At 42.6% G+C, this 23,660-nt stretch overlaps 1 protein-coding gene across 1 annotated transcript in view; it reads right to left on the bottom strand.

Moving 5' to 3' along the window:
* Positions 1-2,078: 2,078 nt before the first annotated feature.
* LARGE1 (LARGE xylosyl- and glucuronyltransferase 1) overlaps positions 2,079-23,660 on the bottom strand; it is a 431,493-nt gene continuing 409,911 nt past the window's right edge. Inside the window, exons 13-15 of the mRNA XM_077266800.1 lie at positions 14,705-14,851; positions 6,168-6,363; positions 2,079-5,607 (exon numbers count right to left, since the gene is read on the bottom strand). Of these exons, the coding sequence (XP_077122915.1) occupies positions 5,410-5,607; positions 6,168-6,363; positions 14,705-14,851 (541 nt within the window). The 3' untranslated portion in view covers positions 2,079-5,409. The remainder of the gene's footprint in view (positions 5,608-6,167; positions 6,364-14,704; positions 14,852-23,660) is intronic.

Genomic DNA, 23,660 nt, shown 5'->3' with positions numbered 1-23,660 from the left:
TTATTAGAGTTAGTATTAGAGTTAGTATTAGGATTAGGACTAGTATTAGGGCTATAATTACTATTAGGCTTAGGACTATTATTAGAGTTAGTATTAGGACTAGGATTAGGACTAGTATTAGGGCTATAATTACTATTAGGCTTAGAACTATTATTAGAGTTAGTATTAGGACTAGGATTAGGACTAGTATTCGGGCTATAATTACTATTAGGCTTAGAACCATTATTAGAGTTAGTATTAGGACTAGGATTAGGACTAGTATTAGGGCTATAATTACTATTAGGCTAAGGACTATTATTAGAGTTAGTATTAGGACTAGGATTAGGACTAGTATTAGGGCTATAATTACTATTAGGCTAAGGACTATTATTAGAGTTAGTATTAGGACTAGGATTAGGACTAGTATTAGCGCTATAATTACTATTAGGCTAAGGACTATTATTAGAGTTAGTATTAGGACTAGGATTAGTATTAGGGCTATAATTACTATTAGGCTTAGAACTATTATTAGAGTTAGCATTAGGACTAGGATTAGGACTAGTATTAGGGCTATAATTACTATTAGGCTTAGGACTATTATTAGAGTTAGTATTAGGGCTAGGATTAGGACTAGTATTAGGGCTATAATTACTATTAGGCTTAGAACTATTATTAGAGTTAGTATTAGGACTAGGATTAGGACTAGTATTCGGGCTATAATTACTATTAGGCTTAGGACTATTATTAGAGTTAGTATTAGGGCTAGGATTAGGACTAGTATTCGGGCTATAATTACTATTAGGCTTAGAACCATTATTAGAGTTAGTATTAGGACTAGGATTAGGACTGTTATTAGGGCTATAATTACTATTAGGCTTAGAACCATTATTAGAGTTAGTATTAGGGCTAGGATTAGGATTATTATTAGGGCTATAATTACTATTAGGCTAAGAACTATTATTAGAGTTAGTATTAGGACTAGGATTAGGACTAGTATTCGGGCTATAATTACTATTAGGCTTAGGACTAGTATTAGAGTTAGTATTAGGACTAGGATTAGGACTGTTATTAGGGCTATAATTACTATTAGGCTTAGAACCATTATTAGAGTTAGTATTGGGGCTAGGATTAGGATTATTATTAGGGCTATAATTACTATTAGGCTAAGAACTATTATTAGAGTTAGTATTAGGACTAGGATTAGGATTAGTATTAGGGCTATAATTACTATTGGGCTAAGGACTATTATTAGAGTTAGTATTAGGACTAGGATTAGGATTAGTATTAGGGCTATAATTACTATTAGGCTTAGAACTATTATTAGAGTTAGTATTAGGACTAGGATTAGGACTGGTATTAGGGTTATAGTTACTATTAGGACTAGGGCTAGTATTATGGTTAGTACTAGGGCTAGGAATAGGGTCAGAACTAGGAGTTAGTATTAGGCCGGTGTCACAGGGTATTGGTGTAATAAAATAATTAATAAAAAATGTAAAAAACAATAAAAAGGAAAAATGTATATAACAATCTATAACTTGTTAGATTTCATGAAAAAGAAGAAAAATATTGTGGCAAAGAGGGAATGGCACAACCTGTCAGGACCCCCACAGGTGGAATGAACGTCACACAGGATTATTTCACAATTTTATTGCACAACTGAAAATAAACAAATGTTCTTGAGTTTATTTACACGCCATTTCCTCTGGAGGCGCTGCGTTCACACTCACACATCAGCCGCCACGTATCCTGCAGCAACCAATCAGAGGTCACTTATCATTTTTTTTCCAGAGAATATAAAACAGAGACTCTGATTGGTTGTCACGGGTAACAGGAACAACCTCCGAGGGGCTCCGTGTGTCTCTTCTCATCCGAGGTCCGTGAGACGACGTTTCATATCCTTATGATCACATTTTTGGGCAATTTTTTTCCCAAAATTGATGCAAAAATGCTAAATATGTGTGCCTATGTCCAGATATAGACAGAAAGTAAAGTATTTTGGAGTTTACGAACACCTACAATGAATATAAAAAGTCTACACACCCCTGTTTAAATGGCAGGTTTTTGTCATGTGGAAAAAAAAATCACACCGAGAAGAATCATTTCAGAACGTTTTTCACCTTTAAAGTTTAATGTAAAGTTTCAATGTTCTAGGAAGATTTTCCTGACATTTTCTTAGGTGGATTTTACAGTAAAATCCATGGTCTGTGAACAGCTGACAACACAGCAAAGGGATCTAATTGTGGAAAGTTATCAGTCAGGAGAAAGGGACAAAAATATTTCCAAAGCATTAGATCTACCATGGAGCACTGTGAAGATGTCTGAATTTGACACAACGGTGACATTACCCAAAACTAGACGTCACTCCAAAATTGTTGAAAAGACAATTAGAAAATTGTATCGAGAGGCCGATGGCAACATTAAAGGAGCTGCAGGAATTTCTGGTTGTGTACTGCATGTGACAACAATCTCTCATATTCTTCATATGTCTGGTCTGTGGGGTAGGGTGGCCTTTTCTTACAAAAAAAACCATACAAGCAGGGCTATGTGTTGTCAAAACCTACGTTAAGTCAACCAAAAGCATGTGGGGAACGTGTTATGTCTGATGAAACCAAGAGTGAACTCTTTGGCCATAATTCCAAAAGGTGCAAAGCCAACGCCACGCATCACCAGAAGATCACCATCCCCACAGTGAAGCATGGTGGAGACCGCATTATTCTTTGGGGATGTTTTTTGGCAGCTTGAACTGGGGCTTTAGTCATGGTGGACGAAATTATGAATAGTGGTAAATATCAGTCAATTTTGCAACAAAACCTTTAGACCTCTGCTAAAAAGCTGAAGATGCAGAGTAATTTCACCTTTCAGCAACGACCCTAGCGACCTCCAAATCAGCGAGAGAACGGCTTCTCCAGAAGATCAGAGTTTTGGAATGGCCCATCCAGAGAATTCCACCTCTAGATGTGTAGTGCTAATAGACTCCGACCCAAAAAGACTGAATAATGTCATAAAGGGGTCTTCAACGAAGTATTAGTGTACGGGTGTTCAGATTTATCCAACCACATGCAGGACTTTAAGAGCAGGGTACGGGTGTGTAGACTTTTTATATCCATTGTATATTCATGAAGGGTATAAAATAAAAGAACACTCCCACAAACTTAGAAGAATTTTGGAAATCACGTGCCTGTGTATTTCTTCTTACCGTCCAAAAAACTCAATCCCACAAACTTCTAAGCTGGAGTTAGGACCTCTCTAACTTGTTTTTGGGAAACGTATCACAGGCCACACAAGGGTCCATTTGCCGACGCTTGTCGTTTAGAAAGCCATACAGTGTCCCTATGAAAAATAATGTTCCAACTCAATAGTGATTGGTTGCTATGGGCATCAAGGTCGGCTTTCCACCTTTTTGGTACGAGAGGCCCGTCACCCACCTACATAACAGATTGATGGGAATGAAAACTTGTCACACACATTTATCTCACCTGCCTTAAGAAGATAGTTTCAGTTTTCTGTCACCAAGAAAAAAATAAGAAAAAAAATGATGGCTCCATGTGAGGAGTCGAGAAAAACTAAAACGACCGATCAAGATTTTACACATTAAATAAGTGAAAAGAAGCCGTCAACAAAGCGTAAAGATCGCGGGGGCAGATGCCAGCGACAAGCTAATGACCAAGATGGCCTATCTCCTTCAGCTCCAACAAAATTGGGCACTACGTACTCATGTCTGCCCTCCAAGAAGTGAGGCCAGTTATCTGTTTACCCCATTAAAAGCCTCAAAAACCCAACAATTGATGTCCAAGTGTTGGCCAAAAGCCTTGAAGCCCACCAACCACCTCCATCAACATGGACATTGGTGGAAATCAATGGATGAAATGCAACCCTTGTAGCCCTTATCTCTAAATCTGTCTGACCCTTATCTCTTCCGAGGACATTGGGGGTAGCCTTCCTTCATAAACTCTAGCTTCTTGATGAATCTGGACAAGATTTTTGTGGATCGGATGTGTAAATTTGGTTCTACTGAGCCCAAATGTGCTCAAGATCTTTGCTCACCTTGAGTTTCTAGACAATCTACCCAAAAATTAATGGGAAATATAGAAAAATAATAAAACTTTTGAGAACCATGACCTGATGCAAACGTCTCGGGGATCTACTATCTATGTCGGATGAGAACAGAGCGCCGAGTTATGGTTTTTCCTCCGTCTTCCATTGGTTATGAGCAGCCACCGGCCGCAGGTCTAGTGCATTAGACTTCGTGTCCTTTTTTGTAAACATGACAATTAATACTGAACGGTAAAAAATAGTGGAAAAATCCATTAGGTTATAATTCCTCTGTCTTCACGGACGTCCATCTTGGTTGGGACAGAACTTTCCGTGACTCAGTCTTTCTATTGTATCGAATCCCTGGGGAACAGGAGTCCCGTCTTTTCCATGCACGAGTTCTTCCAGCATGGACATGGACCTTCTTCCGAGACGAAAGTCCAGTTAGACATTGCATAGTAATGTTGTTCTGGGCTTTCCGAGAACCTTCTGAGCTCTGACTTTCCAGAAAAAGGAACATGCCGCAGTATAAATGGCAAAGCCCTACAGATGTCCAAGCGCAATATTGTCTTCTAGGACCATCACTAATTACATAGAAGTACAATCTGACAGCCAGGGAAGGAATGGGCACTCTTTCTTCACGCCAAAAATGCGTTCTGTCTTCCAGGCACAGAGTCTTCTGTTGAGGCTGATGAAGATGTCACTATCGGGAAGACGTTCGGCATGTGTCAAGTTCACATTGGAAATCATAGACCAACCGTCGCCATCATTCCACCATTGCTCGTCTCGACGTCTTCCACAAAGATAGTAGGGCGTGAATACTTTTTTTTTTTTTACAGGGATGAATACAATACAAAAATAGAAAGAAATGCCCTTTGGATCTTTACAATGTCAATACTGCTACAAGTTTGTTTTTTTGCGTGATCAAGTCCTTCATAAAGGTTCTTGGTTGAACCTATAAATATTCTTCTCTGATCTTTACAGCAACCCCCCCATTACGAGTATCTGCTCCATCTACTTTTTGTGGCAACCAGAAGATCAAGTATTCGGCAAATCGATAGTGAAGCAGGTGGTGTCGGTGATAGGCCGGAGAGATCCAGCTGACCAAGCTTGGATTGAGTGTCATGACTGAGACACCATGTTGGGCAGATGTCCAACATTTAGGCCTTGTTCTGTAGGACCAGGGAAGAGGTTGAATTTATCGTAACCTTCTACCTTCCTGGATTCATATCTATTCATTCTCTGCTTTGATGATTGTTGGAGTCAGGTGGGGCAAAAAGGGACAATAGGTAAAAGTTCCTTGGCAGTCTCCAGCCAACCATCGATGGTTGATGCCATGCCGTTGAGGTCTTCACCAGATTTTAGGCACATCTGAGCACCTTCCATCCCCAGGTCTCGTTAGCTATTGTTCTCTGCAGTGAGGTATTTGAGAGCTGTGAATCCGTATCGTCGGGACATGTCTTGTTGGAATTCCTCTTTCAACGTTTTCAGGCAAATTCGATATTGCTTGTTTGAGCGGAACTTGGTGATGTCGAAGCTCGGGGCGTGGGGCATGTGGATCATGTAGGCATTGGGCAGCACCGTGAATTCATATTCCTACGGGAACAAGAAGAGAGGAGAGATAAGAGATGGCGAGGTGGACATGAAGACGAAGAAGAGAGGTGGTCATAGTCCTGCCCCTCTATTCAATATTGCGTGACTTAAAGGAAATGTTCACTTTTCAACAAATTCAGGTCAAACAATACAACTGTGTCCAAAAGTGGGCGATCCTGGAATTTTGTTGTGGTTTCGGGGCTGATTGACCATGAAGCTCAAAAATGTCCCATTAATGGTGTCAAATTTATATTGGGGGGCTTTGTTTTAGGAACTAGAAGTAAATAGAGAAGTCAAGCCAGCAGGGGCCTCCTCGTCAGTCCTGGTGACAGATTCAACAGGTAAAGAAAGGGTGGACAATACAGGAGGCAGATCCTATAGATATCTATGTCAAAGGTGGAGACACCCCTTTAAAAAGTATGCAATAAGGTCCTTGGAGGTGGCTGCAGGAAGTCAACATTTTAGCAATTAACTCTATGCAGGGATTTGGAGCTCTGTACCAGGACCCGGCGTGCCTGCTATCTACACCCACCACCCCGCTTGGACAATTCAGAATAATTCACCTGTGCATCCAGCTCCATGATGTGAGCCACTTTGTTCCACCCGAACCCAACAAATCTCCGGTCGTACTCCGGGCAGTTCCGTCTGACCACCACGTAGGGTTCGAAATCTGCCTCCCATTCCACCCGGTAAGGAGTCGTCGCCGTCCTCCATTTGGCAAAGTTGGTAGGAGCGTGCCCTTTAGTCCAGACGTGGTACCTGCAGGATAATGGGGACACGTTACTGTAACGGGAGGAAGCTTCCAGGAAATGAGAGACTGGAAACGATAGAAAAGACTCAGAGAAATGAAAATATTCCCTGGGACCAGACACATAAATATGAAATGGCAATGGTGGGTCGGGGTGCCCAGACCCCCTCTTGATAACCTGAGAAAATGCCACTTTTACAACCACGTTTTTGACTGGTCATGTTCCATCCACCTTAAATGGTATCCCAACGCCCTGTTTCCATCTGTCCCCCTGATGGTGCTCCTGGGGCGAAACATGACGGCAAAGAAAATATTGACTTTTTCAGAGAAGGCTTTCTGCAGACACCGAACAAGCATGGAATACTATGAGATTTCAGCTCTGAACGCAGGATCGGCACAAGTGTATAAACATGTATACACAACTCCTGGAATTTGTGCGGACATTGAACATGCCAAAATATGTGGAGGGACGGCTCACCACGTTCCCTCGAAGTCGGTCAGTGGGGGTAGAAGACAGCACAGTGTCCGATACTCTGCTCCCTCCCAAGTTTTGCTGATTCGAACCCCATGATGGATACCGATCCATTAAGTTGGCAGACCGTGTCCCCTTTAAGACAGCAGAATTCTATCATCGTCTTCTTCCCCAGCTGTCGGCTGGTTTGTACCAGATTCTGATCCTCTTGCTGTGCTTCATCTTGGCTGTACATCAAGGACCGCGGAGGTAAAAGCCGCCCCGTAGTTATCGCCCCCTTCTGATAATGACGCCCGTCTCCTCGCCAGCTGTGCCCCGGCCAGACGAGGCCTCCACCGGACACAGAACATCAGGAGGATCAGGATCTGTGACTTTATGTCAGATTCTGCCTCCTGGGCTCCGGCACTGGGAGGGGAAGACGGAGAATAATTTATCCGGAGCCAGGAATAAATGACGGCATCTGCTGCCTCCTGGAAGCCCCCGATATTCTCCGAACTCGTCACTCACAGACCCCACTCATGTCTGACCGCTAATCTGATGCTCAGAGGAGACGTCTGCCTGAGCCGCCGGGGGTCTACGGCGAATGAATCACTATACATACAGTATATGTATGCACGGTGCACAGTGATGTCACAGTACAGGGATAATGCACACAGTGATGTCACAGTACAGGGATAATGCACACAGTGATGTCACAGTACAGGGATAATACACACGGTGATGTCACAGTACAGGGATAATGCACACAGTGATGTCACAGTACAGGGATAATGCACACAGTGATGTCACAGTACAGGGATAATGCACACAGTGATGTCACAGTACAGAGATAATGCACACAGTGATGTCACAGTACAGGGATAATACACACAGTGATGTCACAGTACAGGGATAATACACACAGTGATGTCACAGTACAGGGATAATGCACACAGCGATGTCACAGTACAGGGATAATACACACAGTGATGTCACAGTACAGGGATAATGCACACAGTGATGTCACAGTACAGGGATAATGCACACAGTGATGTCACAGTACAGGGATAATACACACGGTGATGTCACAGTACAGGGATAATTGTTGTGAATTTGGTTTCTGGGCTCCCCCGGTGGTTTCTGGTGGTACTGCACTTATGTGCTTCATCTCCTCTGTTCACCTGTTTCCATCAGGATGTGGGAGTTTTCTATTTAGCCTTGCTCCTCAGTCATTTCTATGCCGGCCAACAATGTTACCAGAAGCCTTTCTGTTGCATGTTCCTGCTCCTAGACTACTATCAGCTAAGTTGGACTTGTAGTCCTAAGTTTGTTTTGCATTTTTGTTCCAGTTCTCTGTGTTTGAATATTTCTGAGGCTGGAAGCTCTTGTGAGCTGGAATTGCCACTCTGGTGTCATGAGTTGATATTAGAGTCTTAAAGTAATTTCAGGATGGTGTTTTGAAAAGGGTTTTCAGCTGACCGTGAAGTTCCCTTTTCTGTCTTCCTACTATCTAGTAAGCGGACCTCAATTTGCTAAACCTATCTTCATACTTCGTATGTCAATTTCCTCTAAAATCACCGACATTATATGTGGGGGCTACTGTCTGCCTTTTGGGGAAAATTTCTCTAGAGGTAAGCCAGGTCTGTATTTTCCTCTGCTAGGGTCAGTCAGTTCTCCGGCTGGCGCTGGGCGTCTAGGGATAAAACGTAGGCACGCTACCCGGCCACTGTTAGTTGTGCGGTAGGTTTAGCTCACAGTCAGCTCGAGTTCCCATCTTCCAAGAGCTAGTCCTTTGTATGCTTTACTACGGTCTCTTGCCATTGAGAACCATGACAGTTTGGCCGGCCAAGGGTTAAAATAATTGGCAGAAGAAAGGAGAGAAAAGAAGTCTGCAGAGAATTTTTTTTTTTTTTTTTTTTCCTGAGTTTGCTCATTAGTTGATTCACTAGCATCTCTGCTTTCTGCAGCCTTCGTCTCTCTCTCCTTCTAATCCTTGAATGGTTCTGATTTCACCTGATTAATATGGATCCTCAAAGTTTAGCTACAGGTTTGGATAATCTCGCTGGGAAGGTTCAAAGTTTACAGGATTTTGTAATTCATGCTCCTATATCTGAACCTAGAATTCCTTTACCTGAATTTTTCTCCGGGGATAGATCTCGCTTCTAGAATTTCAAACATAATTGTAAATTATTTTTGTCTCTGAGATCTCGCTCCGCTGGAGATCCTGCACAGCAGGTCAGGATTGTAATTTCCTTGCTCCGGGGCGACCCTCAGGATTGGGCATTTGCTTTGGCACCAGGGGATCCTGCGTTGCTCAATGTGGATGCGTTTTTCCTGGCTTTGGGGCTGCTTTATGAGGAACCTCATTTAGAGATTCAGGCTGAAAAAGCCTTAATGGCCCTGTCTCAAGGGCAAGATGAGGCTGAAATATACTGCCAAAAATTTCGTAAGTGGTCTGTGCTTACTCAGTGGAATGAGTGCGCCCTGGCGGCGAATTTCAGAGAGGGTCTCTCTGATGCCATTAAGGATGTTATGGTGGGGTTCCCTGTGCCTACAGGTCTGAATGAGTCCATGACAATGGCTATTCAGATTGATCGGCGTTTGCGGGAGCGCAAACCTGTGCACCATTTGGCGGTGTCTACTGAGAAGGCGCCAGAGATTATGCAATGTGATAGAATTCTGTCCAGAAGCGAACGACAGAATTTTAGGCGAAAAAATGGGTTATGCTTCTATTGTGGCGATTCAACTCATGTTATATCAGCATGCTCTAAACGTACTAAGAAGCTTGATAAGTCTGTTTCAATTGGTACTTTACAGTCTAAGTTTATTCTGTCTGTGACCCTGATTTGCTCTTTATCGTCTATTACCGCGGACGCCTATGTCGACTCTGGCGCCGCTTTGAGTCTTATGGATTGGTCCTTTGCCAAACGCTGTGGGTTTGATTTAGAGCCTCTGGAAGTTCCTATACCTCTGAAGGGTATTGACTTCACGTCATTGGCTAGTAACAAACCACAATACTGGACACAAGTAACTATGCGTATTAATCCGGATCACCAGGAGATTATTCGCTTCCTTGTGTTGTATAATCTACATGATGTGTTGGTGCTTGGATTGCCATGGCTGCAATCTCATAACCCAGTCCTCGACTGGAAAGCAATGTCTGTGTTAAGCTGGGGATGTCAGGGGACTCATGGGGACGTACCTTTGGTTTCCATTTCGTCATCTATTCCCTCTGAGATTCCGGAATTTTTATCTGATTATCGTGACGTTTTTGAGGAGCCTAAAATTGGTTCACTACCTCCTCACAGAGAGTGCGATTGTACTATAGATCTGATTCCGGGCAGTAAGTTTCCAAAGGGTCGTTTATTTAATCTATCTGTGCCTGAACATGCTGCTATGCGGGAATATATTAAGGAGTCCTTGGAAAAGGGACATATTCGTCCTTCGTCATCTCCCTTAGGAGCCGGTTTTTTCTTTGTATCTAAAAAAGATGGCTCTTTGAGGCCGTGTATTGATTATCGGCTTTTGAATAAAATCACGGTTAAATATCAGTATCCTTTGCCACTGCTTACTGATTTGTTTGCTCGAATAAAGGGGGCCAAGTGGTTCTCTAAGATTGATCTCCGTGGGGCGTATAATTTAGTGCGAATTAAGCAGGGGGATGAGTGGAAAACCGCATTTAATACGCCTGAGGGCCATTTTGAGTATTTGGTGATGCCTTTTGGTCTTTCAAATGCCCCTTCAGTCTTTCAGTCTTTTATGCATGACATTTTCCGTGAATATTTGGATAAATTTTTGATTGTGTATCTGGATGATATTTTGATTTTTTCGGATGACTGGGACTCTCATGTCCAACAGGTCAGGAGGGTTTTTCAGGTTTTGCGCTCTAATTCCTTGTGTGTAAAGGGTTCTAAGTGCGTTTTTGGGGTTCAAAAGATTTCGTTTTTGGGGTACATTTTTTCCCCCTCTTCCATTGAGATGGACCCTGTCAAGGTTCAGGCTATTTGTGATTGGACGCAACCCTCTTCTCTTAAGAGCCTTCAGAAGTTTTTGGGCTTTGCTAATTTTTATCGTCGATTTATAACTGGTTTTTCTGATGTCGCTAAACCGTTGACTGATTTGACTAAGAAGGGTGCTGATGTTGCTGATTGGTCCCCTGCGGCTGTGGAGGCCTTTCGGGAGCTTAAGCGCCGCTTTTCTTCCGCCCCTGTATTGTGTCAGCCTGATGTTACTCTTCCTTTTCAGGTTGAGGTCGACGCTTCAGAAATCGGAGCTGGGGCGGTTTTGTCGCAGAAAAGTTCCGACTGCTCCGTGATGAGACCTTGCGCGTTCTTTTCTCGTAAATTTTCGCCCGCTGAGCGAAATTATGATATTGGTAATCGGGAGCTCTTGGCTATGAAGTGGGCTTTTGAGGAGTGGCGTCATTGGCTTGAGGGGGCTAGACATCAGGTGGTGGTATTGACCGACCACAAGAATTTGATTTATCTTGAGTCCGCCAGGCGCCTGAATCCTAGACAGGCGTGCTGGTCGTTATTTTTCTCTCGGTTTAATTTTGTGGTTTCTTACCTACCGGGTTCTAAAAATGTGAAGGCGGATGCCCTTTCTAGGAGTTTTGAGCCTGATTCCCCTGGTAATTCTGAACCTACAGGTATCCTTAAGGATGGAGTGATATTATCTGCTGTTTCCCCAGATTTGCGACGGGTCTTGCAGGAGTTTCAGGCGGATAGACCTGATCGTTGCCCACCTGGTAGATTGTTTGTTCCTGATGATTGGACCAGTAGAGTCATCTCGGAGGTCCATTCTTCTGCGTTAGCAGGTCATCCTGGAATCTTTGGTACCAGGGATTTGGTGGCTAGGTCCTTCTGGTGGCCTTCCCTGTCGCGAGATGTGCGAGGTTTTGTGCAGTCTTGTGATGTTTGTGCTCGGGCCAAGCCTTGTTGTTCTCGGGCTAGTGGATTGTTGTTATCCTTGCCTATTCCGAAGAGGCCTTGGACTCACATCTCCATGGATTTTATTTCTGATCTCCCTGTTTCTCAGAAGATGTCTGTCATCTGGGTGGTGTGTGACCGTTTTTCTAAGATGGTCCATTTGGTTCCCTTGCCTAAATTGCCGTCCTCATCCGAGCTGGTTCCTCTGTTTTTTCAAAATGTGGTGCGCTTGCATGGTATTCCGGAGAATATCGTTTCTGACAGGGGAACCCAATTCGTGTCTAGATTTTGGCGAGCGTTCTGTGCTAGGATGGGCATTGATTTGTCTTTTTCGTCTGCTTTCCACCCTCAGACTAATGGCCAGACCGAGCGAACTAATCAGACCTTGGAGACTTATTTGAGGTGTTTTGTGTCTGCGGATCAGGATGATTGGGTTGCCTTTTTGCCCTTGGCGGAGTTTGCCCTCAATAATCGGGCTAGTTCTGCCACCTTGGTTTCTCCTTTCTTCTGTAATTCGGGGTTTCATCCTCGTTTCTCTTCCGGTCAGGTGGAGTCTTCGGATTGTCCTGGAGTGGATGCTGTGGTGGAGAGGTTGCATCAGATTTGGGGGCATGTGGTGGACAATTTGAAGTTGTCCCAGGAGAAGACTCAGCATTTTGCCAACCGCCGTCGTCGTGTTGGTCCTCGTCTTTGTGTTGGGGACTTGGTGTGGTTATCTTCTCGTTTTGTCCCTATGAAGGTTTCTTCTCCTAAGTTTAAGCCTCGGTTCATCAGCCCGTACAAGATATTGGAGATTCTTAACCCTGTGTCTTTTCGTTTGGACCTCCCTGCATCTTTTTCTATTCATAATGTCTTCCATCGGTCATTGTTGCGCAGGTATGAGATACCGGTTGTGCCTTCCGTTGAGCCTCCTGCTCCGGTGTTGGTTGAGGGTGAGTTGGAGTACGTTGTCGAGAAGATCTTGGACTCCCGTGTTTCCAGACGGAGACTTCAGTATCTGGTCAAGTGGAAGGGCTACGGTCAGGAGGATAACTCTTGGGTGACAGCCTCTGATGTTCATGCCTCCGATTTGGTCCGTGCCTTTCATAGGGCTCATCCTGATCGCCCTGGTGGTTCTGGTGAGGGTTCGGTGCCCCCTCCTTGAGGGGGAGGTACTGTTGTGAATTTGGTTTCTGGGCTCCCCCGGTGGTTTCTGGTGGTACTGCACTTATGTGCTTCATCTCCTCTGTTCACCTGTTTCCATCAGGATGTGGGAGTTGTCTATTTAGCCTTGCTCCTCAGTCATTTCTATGCCGGCCAACAATGTTACCAGAAGCCTTTCTGTTGCATGTTCCTGCTCCTAGACTACTATCAGCTAAGTTGGACTTTGAGTCCTAAGTTTGTTTTGCATTTTTGTTCCAGTTCTCTGTGTTTGAATTTTTCTGAGGCTGGAAGCTCTTGTGAGCTGAAATTGTCACTCTGGTGTCATGAGTTGATATTAGAGTCTTAAAGTAATTTCAGGATGGTGTTTTGAATGGGTTTTTCAGCTGACTGTGTAGTTCCCTTTTCTGTCTTCCTACTATCTAGTAAGCGGACCTCAATTTGCTAAACCTATCTTCATACTTCGTATGTCAATTTCCTCTAAAATCACCGACATTATATGTGGGGGCTACTGTCTGCCTTTTGGGGAAAATTTCTCTAGAGGTAAGCCAGGTCTGTATTTTCCTCTGCTAGGGTCAGTCAGTTCTCCGGCTGGCGCTGGGCGTCTAGGGATAAAACGTAGGCACGCTACCCGGCCACTGTTAGTTGTGCGGTAGGTTTAGCTCACAGTCAGCTCGAGTTCCCATCTTCCAAGAGCTAGTCCTTTGTATGCTTTACTACGGTCTCTTGCCATTGAGAACCATGACAGATAATACACACAGTGATGTCACAGTACAGGGATAATGCACACAGTGATGTCACAGTACAGGGATAATGCACACAGTGATGTCACCGTACAGGGATAATACAGTGATGTCACAGTACAGGGATAATACACACAGTGATGTCACAGTACAGGGATAATACACACAGTGATGTCACAGTACAGGGATAATGCACACAGTGATGTCACAGTACAGGGATAATGCACACAGTGATGTCACCGTACAGGGATAATACAGTGATGTCACAGTACAGGGATAATACACACAGTGATGTCACAGTACAGGGATAATACACACAGTGATGTCACAGTACAGGGATAATGCACACAGTGATGTCACAGTACAGGGATAATGCACACAGTGATGTCACCGTACAGTGATAATACAGTGATGTCACAGTACAGGGATAATACACACAGTGATGTCACAGTACAGGGATAATACACACAGTGATGTCACAGTACAGGGATAATGCACACAGTGATGTCACAGTACAGGGATAATGCACACAGTGATGTCACAGTACAGGGATAACGCACACAGTGATGTCACAGTGCAGGGATAATGCACACAGTGATGTCACAGTACAGGGATAATACATACAGTGATGTCACAGTACAGGAATAATACACACAGTGATGTCACAGTACAGGGATAATACACACAGTGATGTCACAGTACAGGGATAATACACACAGTGATGTCACAGTACAGGGATAATACACACAGTGATGTCACAGTACAGGGATAATGCACACAGTGATGTCACAGTACAGGGATAATACACACAGTGATGTCACAGTACAGGGATAATACACACAGTAATGTCACAGTACAGGAATAATGCACACAGTGATGTCACAGTACAGGGATAATCTACTAACTGATGTCAGAGTAGAGCTATTCTCGGGGGCCGTTACCTTCCACACGTATTATTAGGGCCGCGCTCTGGGTGGGTCGGGACCCTGGTATCTTCGGTGCTTCCAGCCCTCGTATTTACAGCAGTGAATGACAATAACCTAACTTTGGCCGGGGGCGACAATGTTTTTGGTCTGAGGCTGAAACCTACCTGAAGGTAAATAACGTTCCCATATCCAACATAGAGAGTAATTCTGCTTTAGATTTTGGGAAGGAGAGACGATATCGGAGGGTCTCAAACGCCGGGATGATCAAAGCCTTCTTGGTGCTACTCATGTCCAGCTGTACGAAAGACTTCCTAAAAGAAGAGGAGAAGCTCAGAAATCATAGGGCCAACGAAAATACTACGCAGGGGCCCCACAGATGGATAGTGCATATTATTACATCCCTGCAGTCACCACTAGGGGGAGCTCACTGCACACACAGTTAACAGGCAAACTAGCTCTCAGGAGGCTCGAGTACAGAGCTCCCCCTAGTGGTGGCATAAAAACACATCCTATATATTAAAATGCATGCATATAGCCAAGAAAAGAAAGATTTTCTTCATTGCAGTTTCTAAATCCACCACTAGAAGGAGCTGCAGCACAAAGTAACATCCATATACAGGAGGCGCTTATTATTTTTATTTTCCCCAAAGGAGCGAAACATCAAAGACCTTGTACATTTATTAACGAACCCTCAGAAGATGTTTCCGTAATGTGTCCTGTCTGTTCAGACGTAATTTTCGGAATGTGTTTACAAACATATTATCACAAGTGGAAACCATCAATTTGCACAGAAATTAGGTGGAAATGTAATACAACCCCCCATTATTTACTTATCACAGAAATATGAGATTACTGCAATAACATCAAACGGTATTTATCCAGGACAGAATAAAGAAGATGTCACAGTACATAATACTGCCACTATGTACAAGAATATAACTACTATAATACTGCCCCTATGTACAAGAATATAACTACTATAATACTGCCCCTATGTACAAGAATATAACTACTATAATACTGCCCCTATGTACAAGAATATAACTACTATAATACTGCCCCTATGTACAAGAATATAACTACTATAATACTGCCCCTATGTACAAGAATATAACTACTATAATACTGCTCCTATGTACAAGAATATAACTACTATAATACTGCCCCTATGTACAAGAATATAACTACTATAATACTGCCCCCTATGTACAAGAATATAACTACTATAATACTGCCCCTATGTACAAGAATATAACTACCATAATACTGCCCCTATGTATAAGAATATAACTACTATAATACTGCCCCTATGTATAAGAATATAACTACTATAATACTGCTCCTATGTACAGGAATATAACTACTATAATACTGCTCCTATGTACAAGAATATAACTACTATAATACTGCTCCTATGTACAGAAATATAACTACTATAATACTGCTCCTATGTACAAGAATATAACTACTATAATACTGCCACTATGTACAAGAATATAACTACTATAATACTGTCCCCTATGTACAAGAATATAACTACCATAATACTGCCCCTATGTATAAGAATATAACTACTATAATACTGCCCCCTATGTACAAGAATATAACTACTATAATACTGCCCCTATGTACAAGAATATAACTACTATAATACTGCCCCTATGTACCAGAATATAACTACTATAATACTGCCCCTGTGTACAAGAATATAACTATTATAATACTGCTCCCTATGTACAAGAATATAACTACTATAATACTGCCCCTATGTACAAGAATATAACTACCATAATACTGCTCCTATATACAAGAATATAACTACTATAATACTGCCCCTATGTATAAGAATATAACTACTATAATACTGTCCCCTATGTACAAGAATATAACTACCATAATACTGCCCCTATGTATAAGAATATAACTACTATAATACTGCCCCCTATGTACAAGAATATAACTACTATAATACTGCCCCTATGTACAACTATATAACTACTATAATACTGTCCCCTATGTACAAGAATATAACTACCATAATACTGCCCCTATGTACAAGAATACAACTACTATAATACTGCTCCTATGTACAAGAATATAACAACTATAATACTGCTCCTATGTACAAGAATACAACTACTATAATACTGCCCCTATGTACAAGAATATAACTACTATAATACTGCCCCTATGTACAAGAATATAACTACTATAATACTGCTCCTATGTACAAGAATATAACTACTATAATAATGATCCTATATACAAGAATATAACTACTATAATACTGCCCCTATGTACAAGAATATAACTACTATAATACTGCCCCTATGTACAAGAATATAACTACTATAATACTGTCCCCTATGTACAAGAATATAACTACCATAATACTGCCCCTATGTACAGGAATATAACTACTATAATACTGCCCCTATGTACAAGAATATAACTACTATAATACTGCTCCTATGTACAAGAATATAACTACTATAATACTGCTCCTATGTACAAGAATACAACTACTATAATACTGCTCCTATGTACAAGAATATAACTACTATAATACTGCTCCTATGTACAAGAATACAACTACTATAATACTGCCCCTATGTACAAGAATATAACTACTATAATACTGCCCCTATGTACAAGAATACAACTACTATAATACTGCCCCTATGTACAAGAATATAACTACTATAATACTGCCCCTATGTACAAGAATATAACTACTATAATACTGCCCCTATGTACAAGAATATAACTACTATAATACTGCTCCTATGTACAAAAATATAACTACTATAATACTGCCCCTATGTACAAGAATATAACAACTATAATACTGCCCCTATGTACAAGAATATAACTACTATAATACTGCTCCTATGTACAAGAATATAACTACCATAATACTGCTCCCTATGTACAAGAATATAAGTACTATAATACTGCCCCTATGTACAGGAATATAACTACTATAATACTGCCCCCTATGTACAAGAATATAACTACTATAATACTGCCCCATGTACAAGAATATAACTACTATAATACTGCCCCTATGTACAATAATATAACTACTATAATACTGCCCCTATGTACAAGAATATAACTACTATAATACTGCCCCTATGTACAAGAATATAACTACTATAATACTGCCCCTATGTACAAGAATATAACTACTATAATACTGCCCCTATGTACAAGAATATAACTACTATAATACTGCTCCCTATGTACAAGAATATAACTACCATAATACTGCTCCCTATGTACAAGAATATAAGTACTATAATACTGCCCCTATGTACAAGAATATAACTACTATAATACTGCCCCTATGTACAATAATATAACTACTATAATACTGCCCCTATGTACAAGAATATAACTACTATAATACTGCCCCTATGTACAAGAATATAACTACTATAATACTGCCCCTATGTACAAGAATATAACTACTATAATACTGCCCCTATGTACAAGAATATAACTACTATAATACTGCTCCCTATGTACAAGAATATAACTACCATAATACTGCTCCCTATGTACAAGAATATAAGTACTATAATACTGCCCCTATGTACAAGAATATAACTACTATAATACTGCCCCTATGTACAATAATATAACTACTATAATACTGCCCCTATGTACAAGAATATAACTACTATAATACTGCCCCTATGTACAAGAATATAACTACTATAATACTGCCCCTATGTACAAGAATATAACTACTATAATACTGCCCCTATGTACAAGAATATAACTACTATAATACTGCTCCCTATGTACAAGAATATAACTACCATAATACTGCTCCCTATGTACAAGAATATAAGTACTATAATACTGCCCCTATGTACAGGAATATAACTACTATAATACTGCCCCCTATGTACAAGAATATAACTACTATAATACTGCCCCATGTACAAGAATATAACTACTATAATACTGCCCCATGTACAAGAATATAACTACTATAATACTGCTTGTGATGGTGTGATATGCTATGTGGGTATCATTTTGTGTATATTTATATTTTACTGATTATCATGGTGTTCTCTTGTAGTACGAGTTATTTGCCAATTGATGAATTGCTGTTATTTGCCATCTGATATCAGCCCCCACATTCCTGTACTGTTATCTCTCCACAAGGTCAGTGAATAAACCTGTTTGCTAATATGCTAATGACATATTGAACTAGCTTGTTGAAACAATGACCCCCTGTAGTGCCTTAATCAACCAGGCACCTTTGTCAGGTGTGGGAGGCCTGAAAACCACCCCAACCTGTCTGACTACTCCTGGACATAAGGGTACCGTCTCACAAAACGATTTACCAACGATCACGACCAGCGATACGACCTGGCCGTGATCGTTGGTAAGTCGTTGTGTGATCGCTGGGGAGCTGTCACACAGACAGCTCTCCAGCGACCAACGATGCCGAGGTCCCCGGGTAACCAGGGTAAACATCGGGTTACTAAGCGCAGGGCCGCGCTTAGTAACCCGATGTTTACCCTGGTTACCGTCGTAAATGTAAAAAAAAAAAAACAGTACATACTCACATTCCGGTGTCCGTCAGGTCCCTTGCCGTCTGCTTCCCGCACTGACTGACTCCCGGCCGTAAAGTGAAAGCAGATCACAGCGGTGACGTCACCGCTGTGCTCTGCTTTCATTTTACGGCCGGGAGTCAGTAAGTGCGGGAAGCAGACGGCAAGGGACCTGACGGACACCGGAATGTGAGTATGTACTGTTTGGTTTTTTTTACATTTACGACGGTAACCAGGGTAAACATCGGGTTACTAAGCGCGGCCCTGCGCTTAGTAACCCGATGTTTACCCTGGTTACAAGCGAACGCATCGTTGGATCGCTGTTACACACACCGATCCAACGATGACAGCGGGAGATCCAGCGACGAAAGAAAGTTCCAAACGATCTGCTACGACGTACGATTCTCAGCAGGGTCCCTGATCGCTGCTGCGTGTCAGACACAGCGATATCGTATGGATATCGCTGGAACGTCACGGATCGTACCGTCGTAGCGACAAAAGTGCCACTGTGAGACGGTACCCTAAGCAGAGGACAGGAGCTGGGGGGAATTCAGTTTTGTGTGGAATGAGGTGAACACAGCACGTCAGAGAGAAGGGGAAGCATATGGACCATTTTTTATCCTCTGTCTGCTGGATTGTTGGACTTTTATCCTGTTACTGAACTGCATTCGTGTTCTGGACTATTTTATCCTTTGTGTGGTGGATTATATGGACCTTTCTTGTTTTTGCCTAAATAAAGGTCTTGGAATTGTTCACTATACTCTTGCTCTGTTGATTGTGTGGTATCGGAGTAGGACCCTGTGACAACTGGTGGCAAGCAGTGGGATCAACAGAGCGTAACCTGTTGTGAACTCTGTTTTCAGGCTCCCTCTTGTGGTCACAGGTGGTATTGTGTGACTTTTGTTTTGGGCTCCCCCTGGTGGCTTTGTTTGTTATCCTGCGGGTCTGTGGCTGATCAGCTGCCTCGTTATTCACTTGGGAGTTTCCTATTTAGCTCTGTTTCACTTCCACTTGTTGCCGGCTGTCAATGTACTCAGTGCTATTCTGATTACTCCTGATTATCTTCGGTTTCAGTCTCTTCAGGAGAAGCTAAGTTCTGTTTAATTATTTTTTTGCTCATCAGTCTGCAATATGATTTCTGTGTATGATGAGTTTAGTCCAGCTTGCTAATATGTGATTTCTTCTGCTGGTTTGCTCTGGGGTACAGAGTTGCTTCCCCCGCACCGTTAGTTGGTGCGGGGGCTCGAGCGATGTCTGCGTGGATATTTTGAATAGGGTTTTTAATTGACCGCACAGTTCCCTTTCTATTTTCTGCTTTCTAGTGTTAGCGGGCCTCATTTGCTAAATCTAATTTCATCTCTGCGTTTGTGCTTTCCCCTTAACTCACCGTTAATGTTTGTGGGGGGCTATTCTATATCTTTGGGGTCATTTCACTGAGGCAAGTGAGGACTTTCATTCCCTCTAGAAATAGTCAGTTTCTCAGGCCGTGAAGAGACGTCTAGGATTTTCAGGTAACGTTCCACGGCTGCCTATAGTTGTTTGCGGATAGGATCAGGTTGCGGTCAATTCAGTTACCACTTCCCAAGTAGTTTGTAGTCGGTTTAGTTACTTAGCTAGTCCTACTTGCGATCCTTGCCACTAGGATCATAACAGTACAGCCGGCCGGTAAAGTGTTAATTGCATGGCAGAAGCAGGAGAAAATAAGCCTTGAGAATTTTTTTTTTTTTTTTGCCGTGTGTCTAGCTGCTGTGTGTCTAGCTTTTCTCCTCCTATTAGTCTTGGTGTGGCTCTGAACTCGGCTGCTGATATGGATATTCAGAGTTTGGCCTCCAGTGTAGATCATCTTGCTGCAAGGGTACAAAGTATTCAGGATTTTGTTGTTCACAGTCCTATGTCAGAGCCTAGAATACCTATTCCGGAGTTGTTTTTTGGAGATAGATCTAGGTTCCTGAACAATTGTAAATTGTTTCTTTCTTTGAAACCTCGTTCCTCTGGTGATTCCGTTCAGCAAGTTAAGATTATTATTTCTTTCTTGCGTGGTGACCCTCAAGATTGGGCCTTCGCATTGGTGCCAGGGGATCCGGCATTGCTCAGTGTTGATGCGTTTTTTCTGGCCCTTGGATTGCTCTATGAGGAACCTAATCTTGAGAACCAGGCTGAAAAAGCGTTATTGGCCCTCTCTCAGGGGCAAGATGAAGCAGAGGTGTACTGCCAGAAATTTCGGAAATGGTCGGTGCTTACTCAGTGGAATGAGTGTGCCCTGGCTGCAAATTTCAGAAAAGGTCTTTCTGAGGCCATTAAGAATGTCATGGTGGGGTTCCCTACGCCTGCAGGTCTGAATGAGTCAATGACTCTGGCCATTCAGATTGATCGGCGTTTGCGGGAGCGCAAACCTGCGCACTATTTGGCGGTGTCTTCTGAACAGACACCTGAGTCTATGCAATGTGATAGAATTCTGACCAGAAGTGAACGGCAAAATTATAGACGGCAAAATGGGTTGTGCTTTTACTGTGGTGACTCAGCTCATGTTATCTCAGCATGCTCTAAGCGCACAAAAAAGATTGATAAATCTGTCACCATCGGTACTTTACAGCCTAAGTTCATTTTGTCTGTTACCCTGATTTGTTCCCTGTCATCTTACCCGGTTAATGCTTTTGTAGATTCAGGTGCTGCCCTGAGTCTGATGGACTTGTCATTTGCCAGGCGCTGTGGTTTTGTTTTGGAGCCTTTAAAATTCCCTATTCCACTAAGGGGAATTGATGCTACGCCATTGGCTACGAACAAACCTCAGTACTGGACACAAGTGACCATGTGCATGACTCCTGTTCATCAGGAGGTGATTCGCTTTCTTGTTCTGCATAATTTGCATGATGTTGTCGTGTTGGGTCTGCCATGGTTGCAGACTCATAATCCAGTCCTGGATTGGAAAGCAATGTCTGTGTCAAGTTGGGGTTGTCAGGGAATTCATGGCGACGCTCCTGTGGTGTCAATTGCTTCATCCACTCCTTCTGAAGTCCCTGCGTTTTTGTCAGACTACCAGGATGTATTTGATGAGCCCAAACTCAGTTCTCTACCTCCTCATAGGGATTGTGATTGTGCTATAAATTTGATTCCTGGTAGTAAGTTTCCTAAGGGACAACTTTTCAATTTGTCAGTGCCGGAGCATGCTGCCATGCGGAGTTATATAAAGGAGTCTTTGGAGAAAGGACTTATTCGCCCCTCCTCCTCCCCTCTTGGTGCGGGGTTCTTTTTTGTGGCTAAGAAGGATGGTTCTCTGAGACCTTGTATTGATTATCGCCTTCTAAATAAAATCACGGTCAAATTTCAATATCCTTTGCCATTGTTATCAGATCTGTTTGCTCGCATTAGGGGGTCTAGTTGGTTCACCAAGATAGATCTTCGTGGTGCGTATAACCTTGTGCGTATTAAGCAGGGTGATGAATGGAAAACTGCATTTAATACGCCCGAAGGCCATTTTGAGTACTTGGTGATGCCTTTTGGACTTTCTAACGCTCCTTCTGTCTTTCAGTCTTTTATGCACGACATCTTCCGCGAATATCTGGATAAATTTATGATTGTGTATCTGGATGATATTCTGTTTTTTTCTGATGATTGGGAGTCCCATGTTAAGCAGGTCAGGATGGTGTTTCAGGTCCTGCATGCCAATGCTTTATTTGTGAAGGGCTCAAAATGTCTTTTTGGAGTCCAGAAGGTTTCTTTTTTGGGTTTCGTTTTTTCTCCTTTACTATTGAGATGGACCCAGTCAAGGTTCAGGCTATTCATGACTGGACTCAGCCTACATCTGTTAAGAGTCTTCAGAAGTTCTTGGGTTTTGCTAATTTTTACCGTCGCTTCATCGCTAATTTTTCTGGTGTTGTTAAGCCTTTGACGGATTTGACCAAGAAAGGTTCTGATGTTACTAACTGGTCTCCTGCGGCTGTGGAAGCCTTTCGGGAGCTGAAGCGCCGGTTTTCTTCGGCTCCGGTCTTATGTCAGCCAGATATCTCTCTTCCTTTCCAGGTCGAGGTTGATGCTTCCGAGATTGGAGCGGGGGCTGGTTTGCCACAGAGAAGCGCCGATGGCTCTGTGATGAAGCCATGTGCTTTCTTTTCAAGAAAGTTTTCGCCTGCCGAGCGGAATTATGATGTCGGTAATCGGGAGTTGTTGGCTATGAAGTGGGCATTTGAGGAGTGGCGACATTGGCTCGAGGGAGCTAAGCATCGTGTGGTGGTCTTGACTGATCACAAGAATCTGATTTATCTCGAGTCGGCCAAGCGGCTGAATCCTAGACAGGCTCGTTGGTCGTTGTTTTTCTCTCGTTTTGATTTCGTGGTCTCGTACCTGCCTGGTTCGAAGAATGTAAAGGCTGATGCTCTTTCTAGGAGTTTTGTGCCTGACTCTCCTGGAGATTCAGAGCCGGCTGGTATTCTCAGAGAAGGGGTGATTTTGTCTGCCATCTCCCCAGATTTGCGACGAGTGCTGCAGGAGTTTCAGGCGGATAGACCTGACCGTTATCCACCAGAGAGACTGTTTGTCCCGGATAGATGGA

This window comes from Ranitomeya variabilis, chromosome 5 (assembly GCF_051348905.1).
Source record: "Ranitomeya variabilis isolate aRanVar5 chromosome 5, aRanVar5.hap1, whole genome shotgun sequence".
Lineage (NCBI taxonomy): Eukaryota > Metazoa > Chordata > Amphibia > Anura > Dendrobatidae > Ranitomeya > Ranitomeya variabilis.
Note: the sequence above shows the minus strand (reverse complement) of the source record. Positions and strands in the feature narration are given on the sequence as shown.